This window comes from Lingula anatina, chromosome 4 (genome assembly GCF_051362555.1).
Source record: "Lingula anatina isolate TDL-2025a chromosome 4, LinAna3.0, whole genome shotgun sequence".
In the NCBI taxonomy this organism is placed as follows: Eukaryota; Metazoa; Brachiopoda; class Lingulata; order Lingulida; family Lingulidae; genus Lingula; species Lingula anatina.
In genome coordinates, this window is record NC_141770.1 from 13,525,624 (window position 1) to 13,539,891 (window position 14,268).

Sequence of the window (14,268 nt, forward strand, 5' to 3'; positions counted from 1 at the left end):
ATTTAAAAAAAATTTTGAAAACTGTACTTTTATATCATGCTGCCTTTGAATGCCCATCCCCTCCTAACTGTTCAGTCAACTTCATTGAAACCTTACACATGAAGATATTGACTTGTAGTTGTGCGGTACTTCAGTCTTGTGCAATTTTGTCCTGCTATCTCCTACGGTGTTTAAGTAAGAGAAATCTTATAAAGTTAAAGATCTTATATAACAAAAATTGTGCACTAGGGCATTTTCTTCCTGATGCTAGCTAGATTCACAGACATAATTTTCAGACATGAGTTTATCTTAGTTCGAATTGGAAATCAGATTTTTTTTCTTGGTAGCATTCACCGTAAGCAGCACTCGGGCCTCCGTCATAAGGCCATTAAGCTGATTTTTCCTACTTTTTTTTTTTAATCCAAAATTCATGTCTTAGTTATTAATAGAGAGAGAGAGAGAGAGAGAGAGAGAGAGAGAGTTGTATTCTACAGTAAATTATGAATTCAGTCTTAACTGGATCTTGTCATAAATAAAATTATTGCTTTGTTCGAGAAATAGTTCTTATAGGCATTGCAAGCTACAGATAATTAGTTCAGATGTTACTGTTATCATGTTTTGCTGTGCACAGCAACCAATTAATTTTTGTTGACACAAACTGTTTTACTGTGTACTATCATTAAACACTTATCAAATATCACAAAGCACTTCATATGCAAGGAGAATATTGAGTTTTTTATGTAGCAAACACATGAATGAGGTGGATAGGGGATGCTAATGATTTATAGTGAAGGATAATGTGTGATTTCACTTTGAGGTTTGTGTAACAAGTAAACGAACATGCAATGCAACTAAAGCTTTCTGTCAGTGACAGAGGTGGCATATATCCATAGCAGCTTCATCTATAATTGATAATGAGGTGATGAAAAATGAGAATGATTGATTGGATCTTTCAGAAATGCATAATTATGTGTATGTGGTAATATCTTTTACTATATTTAGCTGTAACAGCTATAGTTTCTTGAAACTTAGCTGGGGTAGCGCTAACAATTTTTTTCACTTAGCCAAATCACTACTTTATCGTTATTTTATTTTTTTTTTTTTTGCAAAATGGTTTAAATTTGACTAAAACAAGTCAAATCAACCCTAGTTTCTTTAGCCAACATTAAGTCAGTTTTAGTATTTGGCTACATTGGTGAGTGTTAGTACTACCCCAGCTTAGTACAAGGTGCATTTCAATTGAAGTTAAGATGATTTTAAGTAGTTTATTTCATTTTGATCAGCAGACCTTATCACAAATACAAACCACAGGGACTCGGGGGGCCCTCTGTTGTCATGCCCAGTGTAAATGTTATTAATCTAATAATGCAGGTCCCATAAGTTTAGTTTGCTTTGCTGTAGTTAGAAATCAGGGTTAACATGTTACAGCAAATGACAATCTCAATTAAAATGGGGATGAGAGGTACAATGTGGAGATTAGATAGACTTCTTGTGGTTAGAAATCGGAATTTATATAACAAGTTTTTTGCTGGGATGGTAAGAATTGATCAGAACCAAGTTTATCTGTCACAGCTTGGTTGGAAATGCATCTGATCATGAGGCGCCACCCTCTGAGTCTGTGCTGTAGCATGTGTGATATTTGAAAATGGTTGCCAATGGCTAAGGATTATTTATTGTGGTTATATGTAATTAAAACAGAAATGCCATATCATATTCCGGCAACATGGTCTTCTACTGAAAAAAATTTATTGAGCTGACTTTTCTTTTGTTGCCGTTTGCCTTTGAAAGCCCACTGATATCAGTAGAACTTTTCCTAAAGAAGGTGTGTCTTGGATATGTTACAAAGAGAGAAACCAGCAGGACGCAGTAGAAATTTGCTTGCAAATTGCTTTTATGTGTATGGTTGATAAAAACGGGAATTACTAGAGTGCAATGAAATTGCTCTTTTCTTCCTAATGTGAGCTTCGATTTCACATCATGAGTGGGGATCTTCCCAAAAGCTTGGAACAGAATGTTGAGAATATCCAGAAAGATATCTAAAGATAAATTTGACTGGCTTTTTTTTTTTTTTTTTTGGTGGTCGTCACACCACACTTGCTTATCTGCCATTATGGTCTCCTTCAAATTTGCAAAATCGGGATTGTTTTAAGCTAAGGCATGAGACCTTGGGCTGTTTCTGATGATACCCATATTTCACTGTATAAATGAAATTTTTTCATTATTTTTTTTGCCTTTTTAACCTTGTACTACTAAATACTAAGCTCTATTTACCCCTCTTTTGAAAAACAGTTGTGGCTTAAAATTGATAAAATAAGTGTCAATGTTAATGCTGTGTTGAGTGTTTCCCTTATGCTGTAGAGAAAGTTTGTATTACTATTGTTTTTGACAGTGAAAAGGTAGAATATCAATAATCCTAATGTCTCTGTACACCTGGTCAGCTGATAACAAACAGCCCAAATAGGAATGTGTGTGTTTTTGGTATTGATTGCTCTTGTCTGTGCTCTGCAGATAATAAGGGGCAAGATATGCAAATGTTTGAAGTGACGGTCAAAAGAATTAACAACAAAGAGAAAAATTGCAAGAGCAACTTTTTTTCTGACAGGTTTTCCTCTGTCATCCCATACTCAATTTTGCAACAAACTCCATATACAAGAGATGTTTTTTTTTTTTTAAATTTTGTAACAACTTGATTTTCTGAAGCTAATGGAAAAATGGCAAGAATTGCTGTTATATTGTGTACTCTCTTTAGTGTAAAAATATAAGTTCAAACTACATATAGTTATTGTATTGCTTTCAGGCCATTTCTGGGGCCTATGGGATATTAGTGTACTAGACTATTTGAATAAATGATATTTAGATGGTTTTGTATTATAGAAGAATTCATGGCATGAAGTAAATGTGGATTTTTGAAAGGCTCAGCTGTGTTGGTACAATATACTGGGAATTTATTGGTTTTATGTAGAGTGGTTTTAAGATTCCACCTGTACTTAATCATAGAATGTGTCATACTGAGAGAGGGAGAGAGAGAGAGAGACAGAGGGTTCATTTTTATTCTGACAAAATTTTATTAAAGAGGCCCATTGATATTGTCACTAATTACCCTTGAAGTGTGTCATTTGTCAGAAGAAAACTGTCATGACAATGCAAATGATAATTGTTTTTATGATTAGAGAGAAAATGGTCATCATTTTTCACGGACATTCTCTGACATCAGTTGTCTGCATTAGCCTGTCTCTGCCAGATGTTATACAGGGGCTTGTTCAGTCTATGATAGATGTAAAGCCGAGTCTTGAATGCCTCCTTCGGCTGCTGAAGTCAGTTAATATGTCTGTCTGCTGCCCAGGCGATCTTTTTGAGAAAAAATAACCATGAAATCCACTTTCCATTGCAGACACTGGTCGGGGAAGATATTACTTTTAATTATAAGTCATTGGTAATTAAAACTTTCCTAGCCCTATGGTCATCTGCTGCCTGGAAGGGATTTGAGACTGGAGCGAAAGTCATATTTCTAGTCACCTTTGTCCCACCTGACTAAAATTTCTCAGCCTGTTTTGCAAAAAGTCTAAAGACTCAGTATAAAACTAATGAATATCAGATTATATTATTGTACAATGGCATATAGATCCAGTAGCCCATCAAGAATAGTAGGATTATGAAACACGAATCATGGTGTTGAGTAGTTATTGTCATTGCCAAGTCAACAACAAGCCTGTTATAATTTAATTATATGTATAAATTAGTTGGCTACTGACCACTTGCTTATGATTACCTGTAAATATGTCCAGATTAGGTACTTTCCCTGTGAAATTTAACAACTGGCAACTGTTAAAAAAAAAAAAAAAAAAGCCAGAAGATGCATCAATTATTTTGATACTTTATTTAATTGATATTCCCATCAAACATGCACTTACTGACTGCCAGTCATGGTAAATTGTAATTAGTGTGTTTCAATGATTGATAACACTGTTGTGATATTGGCCGCAAGCAAACCTAATTCCATAAAGAGAAAATATTTGAATTTGGAATGTGCTTTTTAGTGGAAGAAAATTACACCTGAACTTGAATATGGTAATTATCCACAAATTAAAAAAAAACAAAGCAATGTGTGTGTGTGTGTGTGTGTGTGTGTGTGTGTGTGTGTGTGTGTGTGTTATCATGTAAAAAATTATTATATATTATTATATTATTTAAAAAATTTACTTTTTGACATGAAACTGATTTGCTCTAGAGATATGTCAGAATATATTTCTCAGGTATTGCCAGCATAATATCATTTGGGATTTACATACTGTACCAAACTTGATCAAACGTGGGGAATAGAGACTGTAATGTTGATGAGGCCAGCTGCTGGAGGCTAACCTTCTAAAGTATGTGCTGACAAAGTAGTTAAATCTTTGACATTCATTAGCTGAGGACCGGTTTTACAGAAGTACTTTGTCTCAGGAAGTCTTGTGTCAAGGTAGATTGAAAATTTAAGCTAAAAGTGGATTAGAAATTGCAATACCCTGTCCGCCGTGTTTGTACGTTAGGTACAATTTTTTTTTTTTATGATTCTGTTACTGTGCGACTATAGCTAGTTAAAACAAGGTTAAAAAAACTGGTGAAATTGACATCCCAAAATTGGCTCTTGAAGTTCTTTACCAAAGTGACAACAAATGATACTCTGGCATTCCTCTGTGGATGAAAATATCTTGACAGATTTGAACAAAATTGATGAAGCGTATTAAAAGGGGTAAAAATTGAAAGTGAAGATGTTTGAAATTGATTTGTGGGATAAAGAAGAGAAACCTACCTATGAAAAAAAATCAGATTTGACACACTTGCTTGTTGAAACTGGAAAATAATTGGTAGGGCTGCTAAGACAAATATCTGCTTTTACGTTTTGCATGCACATTTTTTTTACCATCTGTACTTTAAGGATAATTATCGGCCAGACTAAATTCATAATTAGTTGATTCAGAAAACATAATTTAGAAATGAGATAATTATCGGCCAGACTAAATTCATAATTAGTTGATTCAGAAAACGTAATTTGGAAATGAGATAATTACCGGCCAGACTAAATTCATAATTTGTTGATTCAGAAAAAGTCATTTGGAAATGTGATAATTATCGGCCAGCCTAAATTCATAATTAGTTGATTCAGAAAATGTAATTTGGAAATGAGCTATATATGCATATAAACTGGGCAACAAGTGGAGGTACTAATTGGGAAATAAAATTCCAGGAACTATCAGAAGTGCTGATTTTAAACTCTAGTTATCAGTAATTAACTACATTTTGGCCAGCTAAAGGAAGTTAATCCAATCGTAAGTTTTATGGCTCAGCAAAACTGTTCACAGCAATTAGTTTTAATTCTTTCTCTATTAGGTTTTTAGTCCAAATGAGATGTTTTCATCAGAATTATGGCTTAGTGATTTTATGCATGTTTAATGCATGCTTTTATTTCCAGGGTGATGGTACTAGATAGACAACTGTTAGCCACATGAAGATTGAGTACATAAAAACCCAACATTTGTTACTCATGTACATCAGTATTATTATTCTGATCATTTTATTATTTCAAGATTTGCAGATTTCAGTAAGTTGTGAAGTGCCACTAACTAGACTCAAGCTAAAATACTAATTCTCAATTTTTAAAAGGTAATTTTCTCAGTTATAGTGGACAAGATTGTATAATTCTTTAGTATCTTAGTTTCATAATTCTTTTGCTATCAGTGTAAATGTTTTGAGTCTTTTCAAAGATCTGATGGAGCAAAAAAGGATTTGATGGCACAGGTTCCATGCATGTCCTCCTCTCCTTTTCTCCTTCTGAATCCAGAATATTTTTATACATTATCCTGACTGTTGCTTGCTGTAGTATTAATATCCTTTATTTGAGTATTTAAATTCTGATTGAGAGGCAAAAGCTCCACAAGTTCATGATCCTTCTGAAAATTTTCATCATTGTGTTTGATGAAATTGGCCCTGTTGGACTTTGGTTGAGTGTCACCTAGTGCAGCCGTCTCGTTATGGACTATCACACTGGTGTTGTGGTCATTTCCGTTGAGGAGTAACTTATCACTTTCACTTTGTTGAGGATCGGTTTCACTTTCATTTTGCTGTAGTAGACCTCCACTTTCCTTGAGAGGCATGTCCTTCTGACTGCGTAGTGCTTGTGTAGAGGCGACATCCTCATTGAGATCATCTTCATCACTGTCATCATCATCATCATCATCTATTCCTAATTCGTGATCACTGCTACTATTATAGCTAAGACTGCTATCTGCTGCATCTGTGTTTTCACCTCCTGCGCCTTGTCGTTTCCTGCACTGACATGCACAAAGTACAATCAACACCGTTGCTGTACTGCACGTGGTGATTGAAAGCACGGCAATAATTGCGACAAAATACAGGGGTATGAATTCCCCGACATCATCGTGCGTTTGAGTACCGCTAAGCCCGTCAATGGAGTGAATATTTCTGGCAGGTATTGTGGGGTGATTGTGTATATCTCCAGGTAGCAACTTTGCCGAGGTAACATTTAGCGGTTGCTCCTTACTGGGTTTGTCCAGTACTGCTACTGTACTCGCTGTTGTTGTTATGGTTATGTTAGCAACAGGTGCTGCATTCCCTAACATCTGAAGTGTAACATAGGTTACTACAGACAACAGGTAGTTCTTGAAATATGGCCACATGCTGACCAAGGTCCACTAAGGTGGACTAATTGTCCAAAAAATATCCTGTGTCCAGACCAGGTGAATTAAGCCAGTCTTATCCAGTTATCTAAGAGGATTGTGTAAACAGAAGTTCGAAAAACTACAATAAAGTCTGGTTATAATAAACTTGTCCAGTGTCCTCTAGGCCAATATGATTTCTGATCTTATATCCTTAGGGTTGTGATATGGGGTTTCTAAAAGTATGTATATCTATTGTTTCTCTACAATAGACTAACACTTGAATTCAGTTGAATCTGTGTTTAGTCAGAAGTTGCTCAAAAGTGGATAAATGGCAATAGTAAGATCCATATCCAGGTGAACATGAATGTACTTAAAGTGTCCATCTGCATCAGCCATCGGAATGGTTGACAAACAAGGTGATATTAATTAGTTGTTGTCACTCACTCGTTGACACTTGCTGTCGTCACTCACTGTGAAGTGTACAAATCATGGCTGCTGACTAGATTTCCAGAAATTTGCTGATGGCTGAAGGCCACCAAACATGTTATGCATCCTGGTTATATATAATTCAGATTATAATAGTACATATTTATATATGCCTTCAGAACTTTGTAGGATTTTTCTGTCTCTAGATAAAGTGCTTCAGTAAAATACCAGCTGGTCACAGTCGGTAATTGTTATTGTTGGTCACCAGTGACCACCCCCAGCAGTTATCACGAGTCTTTACACTTATATATCCAACCAATGTGATCAGTGGGTGTACCTTCCACTCCTTGGTAAAACTGTTCCGTTTCTCTTCTCTGATGAAGGCTGGTGTGCAAACAGACGCAGCAACTGTAATGTGAACACAAAATCACATTTGGAAAATAAAAGCACAATTGATTATTATTATTATACAGACTATTGTAACACTCTGCAGCACAGTTGTAATGTAGAATTATTCGATCCAATGTGAGTGATTTCCAGATAATTTTGACATGGAAAATACATGTTGGCTGTAGTTGCCATAAAACATTTTTGCTTGACTTCCTCGAAAGATTACAGGGCATCATGAGTTATCTGACCCTCTCTTACTCTGTTATTGTTCAAAAAAACAATTCAAAATATTGAAAAGCTGATAGAATATTTTCATTTTTAAAGCCAAAGAGAGTTTTCTGCAGCATTTTTAAAGCCAAAAAGATAGTTTTTGCAGCTTTTTTGTTAAAGTAATAGTGTTGGAGTAGGCTTAGAGACAGTTCAGGACCTGCGTAGAATACCTTTCCTAACTGATTGTAACCCAATGCCGGTGTCTATCATATCCCATCACTACTACTTGGCTGCTATGCAAGCAAAAGAGGCAAGCAACTGCTGTTTATATGAGGTTTTCTGTGTATCGACTGATTTCTGAACTCTTTGTCTGTGTTTTCTGTACGTGTTTCCGTTTGTGTGGCTTCCAGGCCACACAATGGGTTTAATTGGATGTATTGGGAAATTGATCACACGACCCTTTTCCACTACTAAGCGGGAGGCGTTCGTGTGAAGATTTTTGACATTTTGCCATTTGTTTCTTTCTCTCTTTCATTATTGTTTTTTGTGTGCGTTTGTTGTGCATTTAGAAATAAGGATTAATTGAGTGGTAGGTAGAAAATATCATAGACAAAGAAGACTCTACTTTAAGTGGAAAATGCACTTTAAGGCAAAAAAATAAATAATCAATTCAATATCTGTTAGCTAATAATGGGTAAATAGGCACATGAGTGAGGACCACTGTAGAGTGGCTTTAGAAGAAAACTTGCTGTATTGTGTATAAGAAGTTTTTCCAGTGGCACTATGACAACAATTCAACATGCAGATCTTCCATAATATTTTTTATTGCTGTCTGTGTGTGTGTGCCTGCATGCATGCAATGCATGCGTGCATATTTGTTTGTGTGTGGAGGGGGTAGGTATTGGGAGTAATTTGTGGTTTCCATTAATCTCCACATGACATGTCAATGTGTAATTGAAAATGGGTGCATTTGCCCAAGATGGCTAAGAGTACTGAGGAGAGGTCCTGAGAAACTGATGCTCTACAAGTTCAATGCTCAGGTTTGGCCAGTATCTAGATTTCAGCAGCCTGAATTATCAATACCCTTTTTTCCTTTTGTTTCTGTATTATTATTATTATTATTATTATTATTATTATTATTATTTTTTTTTTTTTTCTTTTTTTGCATTGCTTTGCTTTTCATAGGCTGGCAAATTGATATGAAATCCATAAATTATACCAATACGGCACATTATAATACCTTTTATAAAACTGTATTCAGTTATGGGGGAAACTTCAGAAATCTATTTGTTGAAAGAAGCAGGCTGTTTGTCTTAGTAATAAGTTTATGATATTGTTGTTTAAGGGAATATAAATACTACTTTTGACCTTTTTAACTTTTTTTAACTTGTTTATAGCACTGAATTAACAACTTGAGTTTTTCAGCTTCTGGATGAAATGTTGCTCAAAGTAGCATGCACTTTTTACTTGTTTTTTTTTTTTTTTTATTTTGATATCGTTAAATTATATCAACACTTTAACAAAAGCTTTCCGAATACTAAATTGCTTTGTCATAAAACTAAAATAAAATGAGTGGATTTAAATTTACTCTGCTTAATTTGATTTAATTGTATGGGTTAGATAATAGCAATTAGTTTTATCAACAGTTCTACCCGAAGTGAAGTAATTTGAATGCAGATATTAGGATTTTTCCCACTTACACATACTTACCTCAATGTCAACTTGTAACATCAGCTGCAATTCATCCACTTCTCTTGAGTTTTGATGTAGCTAATACATATCCACCGTCCTCTGCTAATTATTAAGCCATGAAAAGCAGTGAAGTGAACACTTATGTAGCTAGCAGCAAGAAGTTACTGTGAAGTCAGATCAGTCTTTCTCTGTGTCTCCTCGGCAGTGAATCTGCTGGTGTATGTAGTGTATCAGAACTTGCTTGTGACAGCTAGTTAACAGTCATTGTAAAGACTTGTTGTTCCAGATCGAAACATGCCCAGGGAGAGGATTAATCATGCTCACAGTGGTCCAGTGCACTGATACAATGTAGAACAACACCATGTGTAATAACACACCACTCAGTTCAATAATGCCCGATTCTTATTCTAAAGTCAATTCACTTACTCTTGTTTGGTTTTTCTGATTTCTTTTGCAGCAGGTGTTTGTTTGCCCAGCTTATTCACAGGTATATTGTCCAACTTGATACACTGTGTTTGCCCTAATTTTGGACTCTCCTCATTGGTGGATGGATGTGAAGTTGTGGTGCCCCCCTCTAAGGACACCCCGCCTTTGGAATACCTAACACAGTGGTGTGATTTGCAAGGGGCTCTCAAGGGGTGGTGATAGGAAAGTGACACTTAATGGATAGCACTATAATAATTATAATTATTTGTTGGTGTTGTTGCTTACATTGTCCCTTCCCCCTCCTATGCAGCACTCATCGCACTAAAGATCTCTGAAGATCTTTTAGTATTTGTAGGCTAAGAGTGGATGGTTCCTCAAAGGGGGTGGTGCCTCTGGCACCTTGTTCCATTATTATTTTTGATTAGCGTGTGATTGGATCTACTGCTAGAGGGAGGCTCTGGTTTGAATTACAAGACATTGATTTTGCATTCAGAATTTATGACTACGGTAATTACTCCTAGAATTCAAGCAAAATTGGTGGGATAAACAATGGCCATACATCCAGGTCTTTCTGCTGGATTTCTCTCACTTTAATTTATTATTATTATTATTATTAATGAAAAAGTATCTTGGAATAAAAACAAGATCTAACATTTCTAAATTTAAGCATTTTCTGTAGAAATTTCCATCTTGTCTGTGGGCTTCTCTGAGTTAAACTTTGACTCGGATTCTATGCCACTGCCCAGGTCAGGTTTTAACTATAAGAATAAAAAAGTTCACATTTTCAGAAAAATACCCACTCGCCACTTTGAAATAGCTGATCATGACTACACTAGGACTCTGTTCAAAATAGCCAAGTCAGAACTGTTCATGCGATATGTGGAAGAGTATGAGTGGGTGTTTATCTCCCAAGCAGGCTTATGTGTAAAAGACTTAGTTCCTTCAAAGTGGAATAAGTCAAGAAGATTGAAGCTGTACAAGTGGTTTCTTACCAGGATGAGGTGTGGTGTGGTGATGATGGATCATAAAAGTGGTTGATGTTACTCGGCTGCACCAAAAGTAGTATTGTACACACAAACAATTAAAGAAAAAAAATTCAAAAAGAAGGGAGTTACATTTTTTCAAAAGAAAAAAAAATGCCCTACAGAATGAGAACTGATCTTAGGTTCTTAAGATTTTAATGTATTGACTACCAAGAGAAAAGCTAACAGTGTTTGATAAATGACCTTCTACAGTAGAATATGCATTTACTGTGCTTTAAAAAACTTATACAATTATTTTATGTAATGTATTTATTGATTCGAGCACATTTTTACAAGGTTGTGATCTAACAGATACTGACATATAATCTCTACATTGTAATTTACACAGTAAATATTTATGTACGTGTTTATTGCCCCTCACTTAAAATACTGTTCACAGACAAAAATAAATAAATAGATAAATAAATAAATAAATAAAAATCTAGCACCGTGTATAGCAATGCAATTGTCCATCTTATACTATAATTTCAGATGACCTCATGGTGTCTTGCAGAGAGCCAAAAATAATTTATTATATAAGGCAGGACAGTAGCATATCTTGCAAAGGATTGTACAGTTTCTGGATCATTCAGTAATGAGAAACTGCAGATGAAAAAGCAATGAATGATTGTAATTTGTAAATGTATGTAAAAACTGTATCAGCACATCAGACTTAGTGAGGCTTTACATGCATGAGAAACTACTTTCAGAAGAGAGGCGTGTGGAGGCGTGCCTCTAAATCATCTTTATGCAACTGTGATGTATACAGCCTAGGTAAGAAGTCAATTCATTTTAGGAAATGATCCCTTTATGCATATTCTGAGGAGAGTACTAGATGCGCAATCGAGTATGAACATGTTGCGTAGGGTTTTAGCTCTGGGACTTCATCTCACATGATGTATGAGGTTGAAGTCATTGTAGCTGCCAAACATTCTTCTTTTATATATTTGATCTGATGTTGAATGGCTTCTCTTGGGAGTGAGGTATAGGTCAAGGTCAGGGTCAAGGTCAGGTTCAGGGTATTCATGTGATTGGCCTCTGGTCATGTGTGCACTGTTTGATCTCAAGGATTAAAAGCTGATAATTTAGTCGTGATTAGGTTTACTTTGATGGAAGAGATGAGATATGTACTTTTATAATCTTTTGTTTCATGTATGTACATGTAATTATAAACCCAAGCATATATTATAGTCATCATAGACAAAAAAGAATGTAACAAGATTGATCATAAAACAAGTCAGTTATTCATTAGAAATATCTGATGAAAAAAATTGTTAAACAAAACAACAGCCGCTTTGACTTTAACTAGCTTTGACTGACTAGTGTACATGGGCAGGTGAAGTTGGTGGGGGACATCTTTTCTACCCTCTGATATTACAGGGGTCTCATAGGGACCATTCCCAGTGCCTATCATATTAACCATGGAACGATCTATCTCCAGGGGGAAATTGCTATCAACTTAAGCGGGTTAGATTTTGTCACGCCTACTGAAACTGCTAGGGGGTAATTACCTCCACCAAAGAGGTTATGTTTTCACCCCTGTTTGTCTGTTTGTTTGTTTGTCATCAACATAATTCAAAAAGTTATGGACTGATTTTGATGAAATTTTCAGGAACTGTCATAAGTGGGCCAAAGAAGAGATGATTAGTTTTTGGTGGTGATCCGGATCATAAAACAATCAATAATCAATAATAATCAAAAATCGGTGCCTTGGCGGAGGTCTGCGCTCTCAGAGTGCTTTTCTAGTTAATTATCGTTTAGTAGCTTCAGTAAGCGTGTCAGACATCTAAGCTGCTTAAACTGAAAGCAATTTAGTGAGAAACCAAATGGGAGAAAGGACTGATTAGAGGGGTGCAAATTGCTCAACATATCATATTTTATAAAAAATTTCTTCGCAGTGCCCTTAGCCCTTTTCTTAATTCTCTTGGATGTGCCATAAATAAAGTAGTTGTTTCACATGACCTTCCTTTGAGAGTCCCCTTTGTCCTGTCTTGGTGTCTAATTTGTCACTAGGGACATCTACTGACAGATGATAGAGTACTTCTGCAATGGGCATTAGTTTCTATTAGCATTATTTTTGTATTATTCTGATGGGAAATAGAATTACATCAGTGCCATTTAGCCAAGATTGAATGGTCAAGAAATGATTGAAGTTTCAGAATGAGAGATAATGTGTTTTATTTCACACTATCCAGTAGTTCAGTGTAATGGACTGAAATATGACAGCTCAGGGGACATGGCACAGAAACTTAGAGAAATGGTGGTACTATGGGGCGGATTGAGGGCGTCTTCTGGTTGGAAGACGGTCAAAAATGGAGGATAGATCAACAAAGATAATTTGGTAGACTGTCAGAAAATACTGCTGGATACGCCCCTGTAGTATATTATAAATCATTCACCCAACCCAACAAGTCCATGTTAATACATCGTCTATGCATGTTTTATTTCATATTTTTTTCTATTATATATATATATATATATATATATATATATATATATATATATATATATATATATATATATATATATATATATTGTTTGTTTGTTTTTTTGCTCATGCTCCCTACCTCCCTCCTTTCCTTTCCTCTTTTCTCTCTCTCTCTCTCTCTTACTGCTTCATGTTTTGTATGCATGTATTCTTATTACACTAGCACTATAGCCAATTTCAGCCAATTGGTAAACAAGTTCTGATTTAGTTACAGAAAAATACGAAATGTGGCAATGCCTTTTCCAATAATTATTATTATGGAATTAGTACAAAATATTGATTGATTGGGCTAGAATGACCAGATTTTGGTCCAAAGGAAAATATATCTTAAACTATATATGTTGCCATAGTATCATTGGTAGGCTTGTCAAACCATCTTTCACCTTAAAAATATGAAGTTGGCATGTGTTTATTTCAATGTATGAAGAATATTCATAGCTAAAAGCTTTTTTATTGAAATATTTTACAGACATTCAAGTTGGAGTCAAACTGATATCCTGCCATTTTCCCATATTAGGGACATTATTCATGGAAAGCTCTTATTGACTTTTATCTCAAGCCATAACTTCAGTGTTTGTCTCAGCAGTATATATGCCTTGTCTTTGTTGCCATGTTGATAATTAACTGTGGTAAAGAGCATCTTGATGTTGATTTAGAACAAGATTTGCTTTGAACTAAAGTGATGGGATATGTGGGTATCTAATTTGTGGCATCTTGTTGTTGGGGTGGTTATTAAAGTCATATTACCACTTCTAGACTGGTTGCTATCTGGCCTCTGTTCTAAAGTCAGAATCTCAAGTCTTTCAGATGGCTTCAAAATCTTTGGACTTCTCTTAGACTGCTAAAACCAGGGCCCCGTAACTCTAAAGCATTGCGACCAATCGCAATCTTCTTGATTCCATAACTCGCCGATACTCACCCCATAAAATACACTGTAGCCTCTATGTGATATCGCTATTCGCAATAGGCGATGCTT

The 14,268-nt window shown here is 35.4% G+C and overlaps 2 protein-coding genes across 4 annotated transcripts in view; one reads left to right on the plus strand and one right to left on the minus strand.

The window, feature by feature from the left end:
- LOC106153148 (protein virilizer homolog) overlaps window positions 1-14,268 on the plus strand; it is a 43,145-nt gene that overhangs the window by 13,025 nt on the left and 15,852 nt on the right. The window lies entirely within an intron of this gene.
- Window positions 5,502-9,935, minus strand: LOC147762331 (uncharacterized). 3 transcript variants are annotated; one of them, XM_087010652.1, is made up of 2 exons: window positions 9,375-9,935; window positions 5,502-7,472 (listed from the first exon to the last, which is right to left on the minus strand). In XM_087010652.1, the coding sequence occupies exon 2, from the start codon at window positions 6,654-6,656 to the stop codon at window positions 5,808-5,810; it is 849 nt and encodes a 282-aa protein (XP_086866778.1). In that variant the 5' UTR covers window positions 6,657-7,472; window positions 9,375-9,935; the 3' UTR covers window positions 5,502-5,807. The 3 variants fall into 3 exon arrangements, with proteins under 3 accessions (XP_086866778.1, XP_086866780.1, XP_086866779.1); XM_087010654.1 differs by having other exon boundaries at window positions 9,371-9,935; XM_087010653.1 differs by having other exon boundaries at window positions 9,365-9,935.

Coding starts and splice junctions, on each gene's coding strand:
- LOC147762331 (XM_087010652.1), bottom strand. CDS start 6,656: ATGTGGCCATATTTCAAGAACTACCTGTTGTCTGTAGTAACCTATGTT.